This window comes from Lucilia sericata, unplaced genomic scaffold, assembly GCF_015586225.1.
Source record: "Lucilia sericata isolate MDLA Ls3-8-SP2 unplaced genomic scaffold, ASM1558622v1 Contig000486F_arrow, whole genome shotgun sequence".
In the NCBI taxonomy this organism is placed as follows: domain Eukaryota; kingdom Metazoa; phylum Arthropoda; class Insecta; order Diptera; family Calliphoridae; genus Lucilia; species Lucilia sericata.
The window spans coordinates 160,573-181,908 of NW_023994500.1; the positions used below are offsets into that span (position 1 = coordinate 160,573).

The 21,336-nt window shown below is 32.3% G+C and overlaps 2 protein-coding genes across 3 annotated transcripts; both read right to left on the minus strand.

Moving 5' to 3' along the window:
* Positions 1-3,167: 3,167 nt before the first annotated feature.
* On the minus strand, positions 3,168-4,924 carry LOC119605437 (phenoloxidase-activating factor 2-like). Of its 2 annotated transcripts, XM_037958551.1 has the most exons (3): positions 4,709-4,924; positions 4,443-4,597; positions 3,168-4,270 (listed from the first exon to the last, which is right to left on the minus strand). In XM_037958551.1, exons 1-3 carry the CDS (start codon positions 4,866-4,868, stop codon positions 3,392-3,394), a joined length of 1,194 nt encoding a protein of 397 aa, XP_037814479.1. In that variant the 5' UTR covers positions 4,869-4,924; the 3' UTR covers positions 3,168-3,391. The 2 variants fall into 2 exon arrangements, with proteins under 2 accessions (XP_037814479.1, XP_037814478.1); XM_037958550.1 differs by having other exon boundaries at positions 4,443-4,924.
* Positions 4,925-11,187: 6,263 nt separating this feature from the next.
* LOC119605435 (phenoloxidase-activating factor 2-like) lies at positions 11,188-19,648 on the minus strand. Its single transcript, XM_037958547.1, has 3 exons — positions 19,529-19,648; positions 12,263-12,620; positions 11,188-12,159 (listed from the first exon to the last, which is right to left on the minus strand). Exons 2-3 carry the CDS (start codon positions 12,605-12,607, stop codon positions 11,281-11,283), a joined length of 1,224 nt encoding a protein of 407 aa, XP_037814475.1. The 5' UTR covers positions 12,608-12,620; positions 19,529-19,648; the 3' UTR covers positions 11,188-11,280.
* Between the last annotated feature and the right edge of the window lie 1,688 nt (positions 19,649-21,336).

The window sequence follows — 21,336 nt, forward strand, 5'->3', positions numbered from 1 at the left end:
ATACCTCTGATTCGAATATTCTAACGAATGTATGGTTTATCATCTTGATTCTTTCTGTGAATTCTTGTATCTAGTAAATAAATTACACATTTTTTATTTCTAATTTCCTAAATATGATTTTCCCTTCTACGTGTGTGGCAACGTTTCTCTTTATTTGTTTACAAAAAATAAATTTCAATAATTCTTATTTACGTCAAAAAACTTTTCATTGAGAGAGAACGGAGTTACCTTGTTTTCTTTATACCATGATACGTAGGATATTTTTAAATATTTTCATTCCGGATCCATTATAGTTGTCTTCTCATTTTTGGGAATGATACTGAAGGAGACAGTTGTTTCTCTCGCCAAAACATTCCGCTCACCTTTCATTTGTATTTATATTTTATATTACGTGCTGTACTTCAATTCTTAATACTTTTTTACTTCGACCTGATTCTTTTAAATTTCAATTTTTTACTAAAATCTTTAGCTTTTACTTAAATGATGATTAAATGTATTTTGTAAAAGTAAATACTAAAAAAAGCTAATTTACATATCTTTTTTAAATGTCCTTCATCGGAAGAATACATTTCTAGAAAGAAAATATAAATATTTGATGTTCTAAAGAATAAAACTTTTGAATTTAAAAACTATTTAAATTTACCCTAAAACAAAATTTTTATTTTATAAACGGTTTATAAATTAGATTTTGTATGGAACGATTATAGACAGAAAATACGTGAGATAATATCAATCAGAAAGTCTTTAGTTTAGAAGTATTCTTTGTATACAGTCGCTGCAAGCCAGCACGCTGTCTCAAGATTTTTTTTTTAACATTTTTCTCGATGTATTCGAAAACACTTTTTTTTCAATAAATAAAAAATTATCAATAAACATACGTCACAATAAAGTGTATAGAGAACTCATATTTACAAAATGTCCAGTTTTGGGCATCAAAAGGTTAATACCCCGTTCACACGATGCAATTCGTATTTTCATTCGTCATTCAATCCTCAATTACGAACTGAATTACATGATTGGCACAAAATTTCTGCTGCGAATTACACAAGATGTACGTAATTCAGTTTGAATTTCGAATGAATGTCATATCTCTAACTTTTATCGAGTAATTATCATAATCAGCTGTTTGTTTTCATTGGTTGCTGACAAATAAAAAAATCGAATTACAAACAAGTTAGAGTGTTATATTCGGCTATGCCGAATCTTATATATCCACCATCAAATCACTGCCATATAAATGAACTTTGACATTTTGAATTTTTTATTATTATGTATCGATATTAATGAGAACATCATTGTAATATTTGAAAGAGGTACATTAATGGGGGTTTAACTATTGACAGTGCTCTTTCGAATTAAATATGTTTATTTATATAGCGAGTAGGGTTATATATACACATATGGACCAATTGTCATAAAAGTCGGTAGGAAGATTTCAGTTCCTTATTTATTTCAAATTTCATAGATCTACCTTTATTTTTAAGCCAGTAATGAACATTAAAGTCATTTTGTTAAAGGGTAATGGTTAATTATGGACCGATCCTCATAAAATATGGTAGAGAGATTTTAGCTTAAAATAAGTTTATGTCGAATTGCATTGCAGTATTCGTATTTGTCTCGTTGTAGTCATTTTCTGAGGGGAAATTTATATGGCGTGGGGTTATAATGGACTGATCCGCATACAAATTGGTAGAGAGATTTCGGTTTCTATAGAACTTATCAGTGTCGAATTTCATTTACGCCAGTAATGGGCGTTTAAGTGATTTTCTGATGGGGACCTTAAATGCAGGTCCACAAAATTTTGTAGAGAGATGTTAGCTCATACAAGACTATATCGAATTTCAATGCTTTACTCGTTTTTTAGGCCATTAACGAGCGTTAAAGTAATTTTCTGTTAGGGACCTTATATGCGGGATAGGGTCAATTAAGGCCCGATCCACATACAATTTGGTAGAAAGATTTTGGCTCCTAAGATACTTATTTGTGTCAAATTTCTTCGCTATACTCGAATTTTTCGACAATTATGCACCGATCCACATAAAATTTGGTAGAGAGATTTTGGCTCATATAAAACTTACTTCTGTTAAATTTCATCGCTATACTCTTCTTTTTAAGCCAGTAATGAGCGTTTAAGTAATTTTATGGAGGATCCCACATATAGCTTGGTGGAGAGATATTGGCTTGCATGAAACTTACGTGTGTCAAATTCGTAAGCCAGTAATCAGCATTTTCCAAATGGGACCTTATATGGGGGGTAGGGCCAATTATGGACCGATCCATATAAAATTTGGTAGAGAGATTTTGGCTTATATAAAACTTACTTCTGAGAAATTTCATCGCTATATTCGTATTTTAAGCTAGTAATGAGCGTTACAGTAATTTTATAGAGGGGACCTTATATAGGGGGTAGGGTCAATTATGGATCGATCCACATGAAATTTGGTGGAGAGATTTTCACTAGTATGAAACTTACTTATGTCAAATTTCATTGCTATACTCGTATTTTTACGCCAATAATGAGCGTTAAAGTCATTTTCTGAAGGGGACCTTATATGGGGGATAGGGTCAATTATGGACCGATTCACATATAGTTTGGTGGAAAGATATTGGCTTCCATAAAACCAATGTGTGTCCAATTTCATCGCTATATTCGTATGTTTAAGCCAGTAATCAGAATTATAGTAATTTTCAAAAGGAGACCTTATATGGGGGGTAGGGCCAATTGTAGTCCTATGTCCGACATAATTCAGAATTTTAATTCGAAAGTCAAAAAAACTGACTTATGCGAAATTTTGTGCCATTTGCTTCATAAACAACGAATTTGTGAATGTTTGAAGCTTTTTACACAATATTCCGGGGGGTACATTTGTATGGGGGCTATGTGAAATCGTTGACCGATTTTGCCCATTTTCAATACCAAACATTTCTGATCAATAAAAAATATTTTGGGAAAATTTCATCTCAATATCTCTTTTTTTGTGGACGCTATCGTGCCAACAACAGACAGACGGACGGACATAGCTAGATCGTCTTAGAATCTTACGAGGTCCCAGAATATATATACTTTATGGGGTCTGTGAACAATATTTCAATGTGTTACACACGGAATGACAAAATCAATATACCCCCCCATCTTTTTTCATGGTGGGTATAAAAAATATAAATAAATAGAAAATATATTACTTTATTTATTAAAAAATATATCAAACATATGTACCTCACACACACAAATAACAAAATAATGAATTAAATAAAAACAACATAGCGATGAATTGTAAAAACAAGTTACGAATGTGTCGTAGAAGCGGATTGATGGGCTATTGTATTGTTCGTGTGAACTTGGTAAAAGGCATTTTGTAAAATATTTGGATGGTCACAAAATAAACACCACTTAAGGGGTAAAAGAGGCAAATGATATTCCTCTGGCAGCTAATTTTTCGGAGATCCATGGGCGTAGATATGCTACATTTGCATAAACACCAGGAATATTTTCTTCAGCACATCCAATACCCCAGGCAACAATACCGGCTTGATAGTAACGATTTTTAACACCAGGTATGGGACAAACCAATGGAGAACCACCATCACCTTTACACATATCCTTACCCTTCTCACCACCGGCACATATGAAACTTTCATGCAAGTTGAAATACAAACCGAGGCGAGTATTACGCAAGTATTTTTGACAGGTGTCACGAGGAACTACAGGCAAATCGATTTTCTTCAAAATCGCTTGGTAAATACTATCACGACCAAATTTGTCTTTACCCCAGCCTGTAGCATAACAGCGACTGCCATCGAAATTTGCATTAAGTTCGGGCAAGCAAATGGGACGAATGTTTTCCTGCCAAACAAAATCATCTTCCAGAATGAGAAGAGCTACATCATTGTAAAGGGCTCCTTTATTATAATTTTCATGGACAATGATTTCCTTAACATGTTTGTCAACATGGCTAAGTATTTCATTTTCATTTTGGGTATCCCATTCACCACCACGTACAACCAATTGCTGGACCTTACGATTGAATACACAATGTGAAGCGGTCAAGACAACATTTGGAGCAATCAATGAACCGCCACAATCGTACAAATGAATTATTGAACCACCAGCATCTTCAGCACGGAGAATGGCTACCATCCAGGGGAATTCAGCAAATTGAGATTCATTGTCATAGTCACCAGAGATCTTAAAGCCAACGCCATCAATGTTACGCCAACCGCAACCCTCGTGACGTTCTTTGGGAAAGGGAGGAACTACAGATTCGCTTCTCTGTAATTATTCAAATGAAAATATGTATAAGAAGTTTTTTAAAAATACATCTGGCAACATTTTAATGAAATTTTAACACTTGATAACAACCAAAAAAAAAAACTTAAAATGTTAATCAGTGTATTTGGCAGATTTAAAAATTATTTATCAAATATAATGAAGTATATATTACCTTGTTGGGTATATCACAGCATATTTCACTATAACTACAGACTTCATCAATGATACGAATATCAAACAAATTTTCGCCGGTTGTACTTATAGCACCATCAACACACAAATGTCTAGGTACACATTCCTTTTCGAGGCCACATGATTTGTAAACACCAATAGCTTTTGTTGGGACAGTTTCAATTCTTTCAGTTGTAGTCTGCACCGAAGGTGTGTTATTATTAAAAACTATTCCAATTAGATCATCCAAAGAAACTTTGTAACCACCAATAGCTTTTGTTGGGACAGTTTCAATTCTTTCAGTTGTAGTCTCCACCGAAGGTGTGTTATTATTAAAAACTCTTCCAATTAGGTCATCCAAAGAAACTTGCGCACAAGTCTGCGCAATAAATAAAGTGAAAAGTACAAATGATACGTTTGCCACCATTGTCCGACATCTACTAAATAATTAACGAATTTCAACAATATCTGTGGCCCATTTGCTTTAATTTATTTAAATATGAATGAAGAAAATTAAATTTAAGATCGTCAGGGGTTATCACAGTAAACTAGGTTTGCCAGACATATTTGTTCAAATCACAATCGATGTTGTAGCGTTGTATGCGTAGTATGTCAACAGCTGCTACAATAGTCGTAACAATGTTGTTGGTATTTTCTATGCAAAAGCTCTATACAACTCCTACGACAATTTTTCATATGTTTTTCGATTGTTGTAAGAATGTTTAGTGTTGTCAGTTGTTTATTTCAGCATATAAACAAAAAATTAAATCGATTTTGGCATAAAAAACGATAAAGTGGTAACACAGAAATCACAAACAGACAGCTGTTTACCAAAACAAACAAAAAACAAAAACTAAAATTTTATTAAAAACTGTTTATTTATTAGTTTAAAATGTGGAATAAAGAAAATAAACGAATTTTAAATTAAAAGAAATTAATTTGGTTTATTTCGCTTGTTTAATTTATTTAATATTACCTGATATTCTATTTTTTGACATTGTTATGTATTTTTGTTTTGATTGTTTTTTTTTCGTCACTGTTAATACACTTTATTAGGTACAATATACAACTTGGTTGTGAATTGTACAATTGTTTTCAGTAATTTTTATTGAAATTTTAATTCACTTTTTAACTATAGAAAACGTATTAATATCGCTAATTTGCAACTAATACCAAATTCACACGAGCAGTTGAATTGCTTAATACCAAGTTCACACGGACAGTTGAATCGCTTAATGCGGCCAATGTATTACAATAGCCAATTAACCCGTTTTTACGACACATTCGTAAATCGTTTTGACAGTCCTGTTAGTTTTTTAATTCATTATTTTGTATTTTTTTCTATTTTTTATTTGTCTCAAATCAATGAAAACACACAGTTGATTATGATAAGTACCCGATAAAAATTAGAGACGACACTCATTCATTCGCAATTCGTAGGTAATTCAAACTGAATTACGTACAGCTTGTGCAGTTCGCAGCTGAAATTTTACATGGCGAATCATGGAAATAATCCACTTGGTAATTGCGGGATTGAATGACGAATGAGAGCGTGGATGGTGAATAATTACTTCGTGTGAACTGGATATTATATCTGCTCTCAAAAAAATCTACAATTTTCGGCGTTAATGTGATTTTTTGCTGTAAACTTCAAAACTGTAATTTAAGCCGATTTTCCCGAAACATCTTTTAAATTATGTTATTCTTGTATCAAATGAGCGATATATTCACAGATTTTACTCACAGAATTTGGCATTTTTTAAGAATTAAACAAGCAAGAGTGTTATATTCGGCTGTGCCGAATCTTATATACCCACCATCAAATCATTGCCGAATAGGAATGATTCCTTATAAATAAACTTTGATATTTAAGGATCGATGCTTTTGTTAGTATCAAAAGAAATTTCTCATTTATTACATACTAGCTATACCCAGTGTGCTTTGCTACCCTAAAAGGAATATGTATAAATAAATACCAGATTTAGTATATGTTACATATGAAAGATGTCAAGCAAATTATTGCAAGTTCGCAGGTTTCTATCTATCGCCATTTCTATCTATCTATAAAAAATTTTAATAATATAAGAGTTTCCAAGATGCACGAAATTTTGTATTTAATTCATATATGTTGTGCCAAGCCACCCATTCAAAGTCCGCCCGTTATGCTCTAAATGTTCACATGAATTTCAAAGTGCTCCATGTAAAATTTGAAGATTCTAGCTTAATAGTTTCTCAGATATACGAATTTGTCTATTTGATTCATGTGGGGGCTTCAAGACCCCCCAGATGAAAGTCCGCTTGTTTTTTCTCCAAAATGTTCAGATGAATATTTAAGTTCTTCGTGCGAAATTTGAAGAATTTAGTTCCATTAGTTTTCCAGATAAACGAATTTTTGTCTTTAATTAATATGGGAGGTGCCGCTCCCCTCATGGGTAGTCCTCCAATTTATTACCCAAAATGTTAAAGTTTTTCTTGCAAAATTTGAAGATTCTAACTGTAATAGTTTCCAAGATAAACGTATTTTTGTATTTAGTTTATATGGGATAGTCCGCCTACTTTTTGTCCTAAATAATTATATTGACACTAAAGTTGCTCCGACAAAATTTGGGGATTCTAACTGTTATATTATCTACAATATACGGATTTAATATTTTCTTAATATAGGCGTGGCTCCTCGTCCACTTGGAATTTCAAAATAAAAAGTAGCCTATTACGTATTCCAGACATACAGGAATACGCTGTGAAAATTTGAATAAAATCGGTTCAGCCTTTTAGTAGTCTATAACGTTCAAACATACACATATAAACATACAAACAAACACACATTCATTTTTATATATATAGACTATGTATATGAGTTGAAAATTTCAAACTCATCCATTTAAGGGTTTTATACCTTACATATTTCAAGATATAATAATTTTCAAACTCACTAAAGGTAGATTTTTCTAATATTATTAATTAATAAGAATATACAATTTTTTGTAATTACTTCACGTGAGAGGCACCAAAATTGGGGACTCTAGCTGTTATAGTTTTCTAGATATACAGATTTTAATAATTAGATTTTAGTATTTACTTCATATGGGAGGTGGCACGCCCGCTTTTGCTGAACTCCCTATTTTGTCCAAAATGTTTGTATTTAAACAAAAGTTACTTGTACAAAATTTGGGGACTCTATACGTGGGACCTCGCTCATTTGAAATTTCAACATAAAAAGCTATTATAGCTCCTTCCAGACATACAGGGAGATATTGTGAAAATTTCAAGAAAATCGGTTTAGCCGTTTAAACTGATTAAATAAAAAACCCATTTAAAGATTTTGAAAATTTTAACTATAATAGTTTTCCAGATTAACAATATGTTACATATGAGAGATGCCAAGCAAATTATTGCAAGTTCGCCAATTTCTATCTATCTATGAAAAATGTGTATTTAATTCATATATCTGGTGCCAAGCCCCCCATTGAAAGTCCGCCCGTTATTCTCTAAATGTTCACATGAATGTCAAAGTTCTTCATGTAAAATTTGAAGATTCTAGCTCTAATAGTTTCTCAGATATACGAATTTAATTCATGTGGGCGCTTCAAGCTCCCCGGATGAAAGTCCGCCCTTTTTCCTCCAAAATATTCAGATGAATATTAAAATAATTTGTTCAAAATTTGAAGAATCTAGTTCTATTAGTTTTCTAGTTAAACGAAATTTTGTATTTAATTCAAATGGGAGGTACCAAGTACCCCATTGGAAGTCCGCCCGTTATACTCTAAATGTTCAGATGAATGTCAAAGTTCTACAAGTAAAATTTAAAGATTCTAGCTCTAATAGTTTCTCAGATATACGAATTTTTCTATTTTATTCATATGGGGGCTCCAAGCCCCCACAGATGAAAGTCCGCTCTTTTTTCCTTAAAAATGTTCAGATGAATATTAAAGTTCTTCGTGCAAAATTTTAAGAATTTAGTTCTATTTTTTTCCCAGATAAAGGAATTTTTGTTTTTAATTAATATGGGAAGTGCCGCTCCCCTCATGGGTAGTCCGCCAATTTATTACCCAAAATGTTTACATGGATGTTAAAGTTCTTTGTGCAAAATTTTAAGAATTTAGTTCTATTAGTTTCCCAGATAAACGAATTTTTGTATTTAATTAATATGGGAGGTGCCGCTCCCCTCATGGGTAGTCCGCCAATTTATTATCCGAAATGTTTACATGGATGTTAAAGTTCTTCGTGCTAAATTTTAAGAATTTCTATTAGTTTCCCAGATAAACGAATTTTTGTATTTAATTTATATGAGATGTACCACGCTCCCTAATGCTAGTCCGCTAACTTTTTGTCCTAAATGATCATATTGACAATAAAGTGGCTCCGACAAAATTTGAGGACTCTAACTGTTATATTATCTCAAATATACGGATTTTATATTTTCTTAATGTGGGCGTGCCTCATCGCCCTCTTGAAATTTCGAAATAAAAAGTAGCCTATTACCTATTCCAGACATGCAGGAATACGCTGTGAAAATTTCAAGAAAATCGGTTCAGCCGTTTAGTAGTCTATAACGTTCAAACATACAAACAAACACACATTTATTTTTATATATAGACTAAACGGCTGAACTGAACTGGCGAACTTGAAATAATTTGCTTGACATCTTTCATATGTAACATATAATAAATCTGGTATTTATTTATACATATTCCTTTTAGGGTAGCAAAGCACACTGGGTATAGCTAGTAGTCTATAACGTTCAAACATACAAACAAACACACATTCATTTTTATATATATAGATATGTAGAATTTTACCATCATATATACGTCGATATTAATTTGAATATTAGGGTCATTCAGTTCAGATCAGTTATGGTTCGATTCACATAAAATTTGGTAGAGAGAAACTTACTTCTGTGAAATTCCATTGCTATACTCGTATTTTTAAGCCAGTAATGAGCGTTTAATCATTTTTTTAATAGGGACCTTATATGAGAGGTAGGGTCAATTATGTATCGATCCTTACAACAAAGATATCAAGGTTCCTATAAAATATGTTCATGTCGAATTTAATCGCCATAGATGCTTCTTTTAGACAGTTATGAGCTTTAAAAACATTTTCTGAAGGGGACCTTATATGGTGGAGGGGTCAATTGTGGACCGATCCTTATAAAATTTTACAAAGCCATTAAGGTTCCTATAAAATATGTTCATGTCGAATTTCATCGATATGCAGTTTTTTAGACAGTTATATTTTCTGAATGGGACCTTATATGAGGGGGTAGAGTCAATTATGGATCGTTATAAAATTTTACATAGCGATTTAGGTTCATATGAAATATGTTCATCGCTACAAATGTTTCTTTAAGACAGTTATGAGCGTTAAAGTCATTTTCTGAAGGGGACCTTATATGGGGGGTAGGGTCAATTATGGACCGATCCTTATAAATTTTTACGAAGCGATTAAGGTTCATATGAAATATGTACATGTCGAATTTAATCGATATAGATGGCTCTTTCAGACAGTTATGAGCCTTAAAGTCATTTTTGAAGGGGACCTTATTTGGGGATGGGGTCAATTATCGACCGATCCTTATAAGATTTTACAAAACGATTAAGGTCCCTATAAAATATGTTCATGTAGAATTTCATCGATATATATAAATGGTTATTTTAGACAGTTATGAGCGTTAAAGTCATTTTCAGAAGGGGACCTTATATGGGGGGTAGGGTCAATTATGCATCGATCCTTATAAAATTTTACAAAGCGATTTAAGTTCCTATAAAATATGTTTATGTCGAATTTCATCGTTATTGATGATTCTTTTAGACAGGACCTTATATGGGGGCTAGGCGAAATCGTGAACCTATATTGCCCATTTTCAATACCAAACAAACTGCATCAATATAAAATATCTGTGCAAAATTTCAGCTCGCTAGCTACTTCCATTTGGACTCTATCGTGTTTTCAACAGACGGACAGACATGGCTAGATCGTCTTAGAATTTAATGAGGATTCAGAATATATATACTTTTATGGGTCTTAGACGAATATTTCAATGTGTTACAAACGGAATGACAAAAACAATATACTCCCATCTTTTTTGATGGTGGGTATAAAAACAAGAAAAACTTCAATGTTTATTGGGATATCAGATCATAAATTATGTTCCATTCTGATTGCATACTTTAAGGCATTACCAAGTATGTACTCTCCATGGTTTTCAAAATTATTCTTAAACGATTTATTAGCTCTTTATCTACACCTGTAATATTTGATGACAATGTCGCATCTCCAACAATTCTGTGCTGTTCTCTGTCTGGAAATATACTTGTTTGTAAACGGCAACTAATAAACCCATTTCTTCCCTTAAGAGTTAAGTCAATTCTGCAGACACACACACATATATATTCCAAAAATATCAAAATAATGAATGATAAAAAGACAACATGGTGATGTACTGTCAAATGAATTACGAATGTGTCGTGTAAAGGAATGTTGCTATTCTAATTCCGAGGCCGAAGAGGCCTTGATATAAAAGTGTATAATTTTAAAAATTACCGTTTTCCATACAAAACTTTAAACGGCAGCTTATAAAAATATTGCTGCCATGAGCTGAACCAGGCCATCTCGCAATCAAATCTTGTAATACTGCATGAGCGTTAAAAGCATTAAACTTTTCTGTAACGAAAATTTATTGTTTTAATATATTATTTTTATGGAAAATCCTTGATATAATGTAATAGTAATACTAGAAACAATAACAATCATTATATTACTAAAGAACCTTTATTTGTTTAATTATGTTACACAAATATGTGCATTATTTTAATTTCTCTGGAAATAATTTCAACTTAGGGAGTAAAAGGAGCAAATGGTATTCCTCTGGCAGCTAATTTTTCTGAAATCCAGGGGCGTAAGTATGGTACATTAGCATAAACACCAGGAACATTCTCTTCTGCACAACCAACACCCCAGGCAACAATACCGGCTTGATAGTAACGATCCTTAACACCAGGAATGGGACAAACCAAAGGTGAACCACCATCACCCTTACAGGTATCCTTATCCTTCTCACCACCGGCACATATGAAACTTTCATGCAAATTGAAGTACAAACCGAGGCGAGTATCACGCAAGTATTTTTGACAGGTGGCTTGAGGAACTACTGGCAAATCGATTTTCTTCAAAATAACTTGGTATTTTCCCTCACGACCGAATTTATCTTTACCCCAGCCGGTAGCATAACAGCGGCTATGATCGAAGTTGGCATTGGGTTCGGGCAAGCAAATGGGACGAATATTTTCTTGCCAAACAAAACCATCTTCCAGAATGAGAAGAGCCACATCATTGTAAAGAGCACCTTTGTTGTAGTTTTCATGGATAATGATTTCCCTAACTGGCTTGTCAACATGGTTGAGAATTTCATTGGTATTTTGAGTATCCCATTCACCACCACGTACCACCAATTGTTGGGCCTTGCGATTGATTACACAATGAGAAGCAGTCAATACAACATTTGGAGCAATCAATGAACCACCACAATCATACAAATGGATAATCTCACCACCAGCATCTTCGGTACGGAGAATGGCAACCATCCAGGGGAATTCTCCAAATTGTGATTCGTTGTCGGTGTCACCAGTGATCTTAAAGCCAACACCGTCATTATTACGCCAGCCGCAACCTTCATGACGTTCCTTGGGGAAGGGAGGAATGACAGGTTCGTTTCTCTTTTAACATGAAAAGGAAAATAAAAAATTATTGAAATTGTGAAAATAATGAATGATTATTTCATGGGATAATAAAGCTCAAATCCGACCAATAATATCATACCTTATTGGGAATATCACAGCAAATTTCACTATAACTACAGACTTCATCATTGATACGAATATCAATAAAGTTTTCACCGGTTGTACTGATGGAGCCATCAACACACAAATGTCTGGGTACACATTCCTTATCCACACCACATGATCTATAACCACCGGATTCACCGCTGCGTGGTGGACTCAAAACAGTGGTTTTTGTTGGAGTTGGTCGAAATACTTGAGTTGTAGACTCTACTAAAGGTGTATTATTATTGAAGACTTGTCCAATAAGATCGTCTAATGATAATTGCGCACATGAGTGAGCAATAAATAAACTGAATACTATCAATGATACTTTCGCCATCATTGTAAGGCCTCCACTGAAAAAATACAAAAAAAAAAAATGGAATGAACATTTAGTAAGTATAAACATTGAGTACTTGAAAAATTATATTGATAATAATATCGATATTTATTTAATTCTGAGTATAACTAAATGAGTACATATGTTATTTTTTTAATTTTAGAAATGTTTTAGAGTTCATTGGAGGTTATCACTATAAATAGTTTTATATTTTTCAAAATTTAAATGGATTAAATAATAAATTGACCTGAAATCAAATGTGTTGAAAACGATTAGATTTAGTCTTCTTAAGTCCAAAAATATAAACAAGAATTAGGCTATTTGTTTTTTGGTGAAATATTTTTAATAATTGTTTTAGTTAAACTGTAAAATTTCCAGAAATGTTTTTAATTTATTATTAATTTATACATTGTATACAGTTTTTGACGCGGCATGAGAAACAAAGACTATCAACCCAAAAATCTAGGCCCAAATCTACCCTAAGCATTTAAACAAGAACCATCTTCTGATCTAACCTATAAGATACTGCTGAAAACGTAATGAGTCATGATAGACTGGAGGGGTAACCTGTAGCGAGTATTATCTTTAGCCAGTCTATCTCATATACCTTCGAGTGATTTCCAATCTAGCCTTGAGATGTCCGACATTCGCGAACCTGTCTTGTAATGGTGTAGATACCCAATAGAAATTTAGTCGATGACAGTAAGTCTGTAGTTTTCGAAATTTGTTCTCCCAGTTCAACGATTTTCATGTGGTTAATATTACCTCAAAATTATGTTAAATTAATCACGGGGTGTTCTGCGTTCAGGTCCAAGCGTATTGGATTAGTTCATAAATACATTTTATAAAAGTACGAAAAGCTGGCCAAGATGTCGAAGTGAACACCTGTATTGAAGACCTAAAATCACGGTGATCTTTTACATCCACAGAGTGAGTTTTTTTGATGCTTTTGGTAATTTGCTCAAGTATTCGAGCTATATAATCTCCGACCATCGTTTCCACTTTATAGATCGAAACACAAATACATCTACTAAGCCAAGGACTTGTTCTTACTCACAGAGAAGAGAAGAGCAGAGTAAACCCTGAAACATGCCCGTAAAAGGAAGGAAAATTCAATGGTTTCACTTCTATAAGGTACCTTACATCCAGTCAACCCTGTACTCTCATTCATCTGACACACACACTCTTGGTATACGGGTGAGAATGATCGGCAAACCTCTACATCAATCCCGTACTATATATACTTGACAATAATTCATTTAAAACGCTTAGCCCTACAGTCATTCCTCTGCAGCACGGAACTTATCTCCAATTATAGACTTTACCGTGAATCAGTCTTTTAACCAATATTCTATTCGTGCGAATTTGGGTTTAAACCACAGTCGATATGTGCATAATCGGGCAAGACAAAGTCCGAAACTCTGTCCTGAGGGTTACTGGTTCGCGTAGTACCAGATTATGTGGTTCTCTGGTTCGACAATATGCAAAATCATTCCAATGAAAGGACGAGGATACATTACAGTTTATAGTCCCGGCAGACTAGAGGTACTGTTAGCACCTCTTTTCGCCGATATTGCAATAACACCAAGATGAGGTAGGCTAGGCAGTTGAAAATGTGGTGCGTACCGTGGGGACCCTGATGGGTCTAAGTGGGACCAGTAGATGTTAAGCCTACTGTTGCCAGAACAACTCTTTTTTTTGGGACAGGCTTTTCTCCGGTGGTCGACTTCTAAGTACGACATTTATGCGGCGATCTGAAAACGCTTTATTGATGGCGTTTCTATATCGCTCCTGTATACGAAGTACGAACTAAGGAATCTTGCACATAATTTTGTATGCTCTTGTATGGTAGAAGGTCCTTTCTGGCATTCCTCGGGAGAGCATCTAACTGTGGGATAACTCCTCTGGTGACATCCCAGTGGGAACTGTTAAGTCAGCCTAACATTATATTCCTAGATTGGGAGCACCTTCGTTTTCTCGTGAAGGTGGTGCTCAGATTTTATTACAACCCGTTTCAGTATGTTGGGGAATATTTTTATATCTTTGAATACTTCTCCAATAGGTATCACTTAGCGAAAGAGACTACACTGAAGCAGCATTCGGAAGCAGCTGTTGGTTCTACATAATGGAACTAGAAACAACAGAAACAACTGCTAGAAAAGCAGACAGGAAAACAACAGAAATCATTCCTATGGCTTGTATAGAAGGAAATAGCTGCCATTTAAATTCTCAGCTGGAAATATAGATTCTAAGACTGTTTAAAATCCAGAAAAATGCCTCCAGTTCTACGCCATTAAGACATGGTAATAGAACCGGAATATACTTATACTTTTTGGAATATAGTGCAAGTTAAGTTTTCCAATATTAATAAGATACATCGACTCAGTCATCTTCGTGAAGTTTGTAGGCATAACAAGTTCCACTAAGAGATAGTTAAGGGCGATATTCCATAGAATATTCCATAGAATATGTGATTGATTTCTAAGTAATTATGGAACTGAAGGGAATAGTTAATTAAATCGGATGGTAAAAGCTTGTGTACACAATAGAAGTGTGTTAAATTATCTCATTATTTTGATTAATATTTTATAATACTGGACTTGTTACCGGTATCATTGCAGTATAAACAATTATATGTTAATAATGAAATATATAAAAACAGGTTCTGTTCCAAATTAGTATAAGTTACAAACTCATTTATTATCAAGGTCAACGCGTATATATTTTTAAATATAATTGAAATATTTGCCATTTTTTAAAAATATATATTTTTAGATAACGGACTTATATTTTTGAACCAGATGAATATTGTTTCTATTAAAATTTTAAATTTATAGAATTTTTTTTAAATTTTAAAACATTTTTAGATTTTAATTTAGCGCTCACAAAAATAAATGTTTAAGACAACTAAAAAACATTACTATATAATGTGTAGGTAATGTGTATTTATAGTATTATAGTGTGTACATGTGTATTGTATAAATTTTATACAATACACATGTACACACTATAATTAAGACTTTTAAAAAGCTTATTTAACAAATTTTACTGGCAAGTGATTCAACAATATTTTATGTAAAAATCCCCAAAAGTTTTAATGTGTTTATATCCAGCATGATACATTCATATTGTTCAAATATTTGTATTGAATCATGAAACTACTAATTAATTTTCCTCTGAATTAAGATTTAGTAAAAATTGGACTTAATATCTTATCAAATAAATGCCTTAACATTTAGCCCAAAATTAATATTTAGTCAAATATTTGAATATTGTGAACGTACGTCACTTATGCAAAATATGTATGTGTGGATGCCAATAATTGACTTTTAAGTCAAAATTGTACTTGAATATTTCTTGGAAATATCAGTTAATCGATAATAATAATGAAATATATAATTATACGTATAATTTTATACTTTACGGAAGTTTAAAATTAGGTTGTATGAAGTTATTGGCAGAAGTCATAAAAAATTCTTATTATTTGTTGTCAATCAAATAAATAACTAGTTTATTTATGACTCGTATATGATTGACTTCAATTCAAACCGGACATTTATGAGCAAAACATTTACTTTAAAATGGGATTTACTTTTGTAATTATATTTTAATATACAATGTAAATATTTACTCAGTCCAGAGTTAAGTTATAACCGTTTTTAACAATACAAAAAAATTCGCTATGGGAAAAAAAACATTCCCCTCACTTAAATAACCAAATATTTCAGTTATCTAAATTTCTGTAACTTTCGTCTTGCACATCAAATATATTGCCGAATATGTTTACGTCAATATACATACAATTTTATATGCATATGTATGTATATACAATTTTCAATAAAATTATTTTTAGACTGTCATGCATATTAATCTAAATCCATTAAATAATCTAAAATGTTAATAAATTTTAGAGGTAAAAGTTATCTTTGGTTTATAAATTGTTGTTTTATACAAATTATTTGAGAAATTATGTTTTCATTTTAGTTTTTAACTTAGTTATTTTCGATTCTAATGATTTATAAACTATAATTTTATATAGACATTTTCGCAAAGTATAAAATCTGATTTTCTGGAAAAGGCTTTCTATGGGAACTGGGTTCAAATATGGACAGATCAAATCTAAATTTGGTGGTTGACGTTTAAGACATTTTCTTGAGAGGGCTTTGTGTAGCTAGGATCAATTGATGCACTATAATTAAAGGTACAGTTAAACATGGTGGAGGCTCTAGATATACGGAGGTAAAGCTCCACTGGTTTAGGTTTCCCAACATGACAATGACCCGAAGCAAGTATCGAACTTAAGGAATTGTTGGGTGAATCAAAATTAAAAGTTCTTGAGTGAACAGCTCAATAGTTTGACCATAATACTATTGAAAATCTTTGGAGGATCATTAAAGAATCATGAGGACCTTAGACATTTAGAATACTTCAACTGATCATCAAACAGATAACCAGAAATATAAGGCAGAATCTAAAAAGAAGTGCTGACTGCACTAGAACTGCAGTGCTGAATGCGGAAATAAAGCTCCAATGCTTTGGGGTTTCCAACATGACAATGACCCGAAATTTTTTATGGAATGTTTGAGTCAATCTTAAGTTTCTTAAGTGAACAGCACAATCGAGTGAACAGAACATTATTGAAAATCTTTGTAGGATCGTTGAAGAATCATGAGGAACTTAACCCTATGTTGGATTATATCTAGACAATAGAAGGCCAGAGATGTCAGTTGTTTTTCATAATAAGTCTAAGTGTGATATTAACGCTATATTATGCAAAATTTTTCAACCGATCATTAAACAGATTCCCAATAGTATAAGGTAGGTTTGGCTGTTCCAACATGACAATGACCCGAAACATTTGTCGAAACTTGTTAAGGAATGGTTGAGTCAATAAAAATTGAGAGTTCTTGAGTGAACAGGTCAATCGTCTGACCATAATACTATTGAAAATCTTTGCGAGGATCGACAAATAATCATAAAGACCTTGACCCTAAGTTGGAAAATGTCTCGACAATAGAAGGCCAAAGATGGCAGTTGTTTTTCAAGGTAAGTACAAGTATGACATTCATGCTATATTATGTAGAATTCTTCAACCGATCATCAAACAGATTCTCAGGAGTATAAATTAGATTCTAATAATAAGTGATAACTGCGCTAGAACTGAAGTGCTAAATGCAGAAGTAAAGCTCCACTGGTTTGGCTGTTCCAACATGACCCGAAACATGCATCGAAATTTGTTTAGGAATGGTCGAGTGAATCAAAATTAATAGTTCTTGAGTGAACCGTTCAATCGTTTGACCATAATTCTAATGAAAATCTTTGGAAGATCATTAAAGAATCATAAGGAGCTTGTTGGCAAATGTCTCTTCAATACAGGGCCAGAGAGGTCAGTTGGTTTTCATTATAAGTCTAAGTGATATTCACGCTATATTATGCAGACTTCTTTAACCTATCATCAAACAGATTCCCATGAGTATAAGGTAGAATCTAAAAAAAAGCGTTGACTGCAATAGAACTGAAGTGCTGCATGAGGAAGTAAAGCTCCACAGGTTTGACTGTTCCAACATGACAATGACCCGAAACATGCATTGAAATTTCTTAAGGTTCAATGAATCAAAATTAAAAGTTTTTGAGTGAACCGATCAATCGTTTGCCCATGACACTATTGAAAATCTTTGGAGGGTCGTTCACGGTAAGTCTAAGTGTGACACTCATGCTATATTATGCAGACTTCTTTAACCGATCATCAAACAGATTCCCAGGAGTATAAGATAGATGTAAACAGAAGTGATGACTTTAATAAGGAATTTTCTATGCACGACCACTGACACTCAATGGCCTTAAGAATTGCTTAATTTAGAGATATATTTTAATGTTTACAAATATTAATTATGAATTTATAATTAATCGAGACTTCTGGGCAAACATCCAGCACTGATCAATAGGTTGGACCCCTTTTCGTTGGTTAGTTGGTTTAGAATTATCACTTGTATGCAATCCGATGTTAAGTTTTACAAAGTATTTCATTTGCGTTAAAATTTAGATTCGTTTTAAAATTTCCCGGATTTCTAGAATTTTACGCTTGAACAATTACGATTTAGCGCTCGTATAAGTGTGAACTTTTTATAAAAATTATTTAAAAACATATTTTATTCGAAAAACTAGTTTAACAATGGCATCTTATTTAAACTCTTACCCTAGTCCACATTATATCTAGAATAAACTCCACATATGGCCACCCTAGTTTACCAAAACTAGATTAGTTAAAAAAAAAAACAGAATCAAGTTTATTGATGTTATAAAGAGAAAATATTAAACCGGATAATTTGGGACATCATTTGGTCAAGTTTAAAATATCTTAGAGGTTTTAAACAAATACATTTAAAAATAATATTTAAATTTATGAATATCAAGTGTTTGTATTTTAATTACCAATATTGTAAATTTAGAAAATAAAAAGTAATAATTAACAAGTTTGTTTGCTTGTCTACCGGTTACGTATGATCAAATTTCGCATTAAACAAAATTAATGGCAAAATATACAACTTTTTTTCATTTGTTTAGAGTATGAGAACTGCATATCATTTGAAGATTCTAATTTGTATAAATTATTTTTATTTAAATAATAATTAACAACAAAAATAATATTTTGCGCAAAAAAGTACACAAGGCTTAAACAAAAAAATTATTAATAAAAAAATTAATAAATTGGTTTTCTCATTGAACTTGACTGTTAAGTTTAGTGGTTATTATAACCGTTAAAACGATCGATGGTCTATAATTTATTGTGTAGATTTTATTTTTGTTCTTAACAATAGATTTTTGGTACAACAACATTACACACACATCACAGAAATAAATACATAATATTGAATAAACAAAAAAACACAATCAAGTTATTATATATTAAAGTTTAAAACTCACAATTAGTTTGATTGAAACAACAAAACAACAACAGAACGGCCAATTACGAAAACAAAACAATTTCTTCGCTTAAAACAACCGCTCAGTTGAAGAATCTAAAAAGAACTGATCGTACTCGTTTCATTCAATGATCATCAAAAGCTTGAACCTGAGTTGAGAATCTTGAAAATGTTTTTTCTACTCATAGATATTTAATTATAGATACGAAATACAGATACACTTGAAGAAGTTCGTATAGTTGTAGATGTGTTAAAAGAAGATGAGCAAGTTTATTTATTGTGTGGAAGATGCGTAGCATTGTCAAAGCTTTAATGTAAAATATGAGCTTTTTTTCAAATTACAACTAAGGCTTAAAGCACATTCACAATAGTGACAGAATATAACAACAATAATGAAAATGTTTAATTAAACGTTAAGTTTTAAAGTTTTTAAATATTTTTATACGTTACTTTTCATCCATAAATATGTATATACGCAACGAATATGTTGTACCCTACACCAGACATGGAAAATACAAAAAGAGTAAGTTTTAAGGTTTTGAAGTACTAAACTAATTTTCTTCTAGACATACACTGCAGACGAGACTACAGGCCAAAGTATTGATTAGACCATAGACTATACTACAGAATGGACTATAGACTAGACCATTCTGTAGCATAGTCTATGGTATAGTCTACATATACTAGGCTATAGACTAGACTATAGACTAGACTATAGACTAGACTATAGACTAGACTAGACTAGACTAGACTATAGACTAGACTATAGACTAGACTTTAGACTAGACTATAAACTAGACTATAGACTAGACTGTAGACTAAACTATAGACTAGACTAAACTATAAACTATACTATAAACTAGATTATAGACAAAACTATAGACTATACTATAAAATATACTATAGACAAGATTATATACTCCACTATGAACTGGACTATATACTTGACTATAGACTAGACTATAAACTATACTATAGACTAGACTATAAACTATACTATAGACTATACTATAGACTAGACTATAGACTAGACTATAGACTAGACTATAGACTAGACTATAGACTAGACTATAGACTAGACTATAGACTAGACTATAGACTAGACTATAGACTAGACTATAGACTAGACTATAGACTAGACTATAGACTAGACTATAGACTAGACTATAGACTAGACTATAGACTAGACTATAGACTAGACTATAGACTAGACTATAAACTATACTATAGACTAGACTATAGACTAGACTATAGACTAGACTATAGACTAGACTATAGACTAGACTATAGGCTAGACTATAGACTAGACTATAGACTAGACTATAGACTATACTATAGACTAGACTATAGACTAGACTATAGACTAGACTATAGACTAGACTATAGACTAGACTATAGACTAGACTATAGACTAAACTATAGACTAGACTATAGACTAGACTATAGACTAGACTATAGACTAGACTATAGACTAGACTATAGACTAGACTATAGACTAGACTATAGACTAGACTATAGACTAGACTATAGACTAGACTACAGACTAGACTATAGACTAGACTATAGACTATACTATAGACTAGACTATAGACTAGACTACAGACTAGACTATAGACTAGACTATAGACTAGACTATAGACTAGACTATAGACTAGACTATAGACTAGACTATAGACTAGACTATAGACTAGACTATAGACTAGACTATAGACTAGACTATAGACTAGACTATAGACTAGACTATAGACTAACTATAAACTATACTATAGACTAGACTATAGACAAAACTATAGACTATACTATAAAATA

Bases quoted from the DNA above. Each gene is read 5' to 3' on its own strand.
- LOC119605437 (XM_037958550.1), bottom strand. From the start codon at position 4,868: ATGGTGGCAAACGTATCATTTGTACTTTTCACTTTATTTATTGCGCAG. The intron at 4,271-4,442 runs GTAATATATACT...GAATAATTACAG, and splicing joins GCTGTGATATACCCAACAAG to AGAAGCGAATCTGTAGTTCC.
- LOC119605435 (XM_037958547.1), bottom strand. From the start codon at position 12,607: ATGATGGCGAAAGTATCATTGATAGTATTCAGTTTATTTATTGCTCAC. The intron at 12,160-12,262 runs GTATGATATTAT...TCATGTTAAAAG, and splicing joins GCTGTGATATTCCCAATAAG to AGAAACGAACCTGTCATTCC.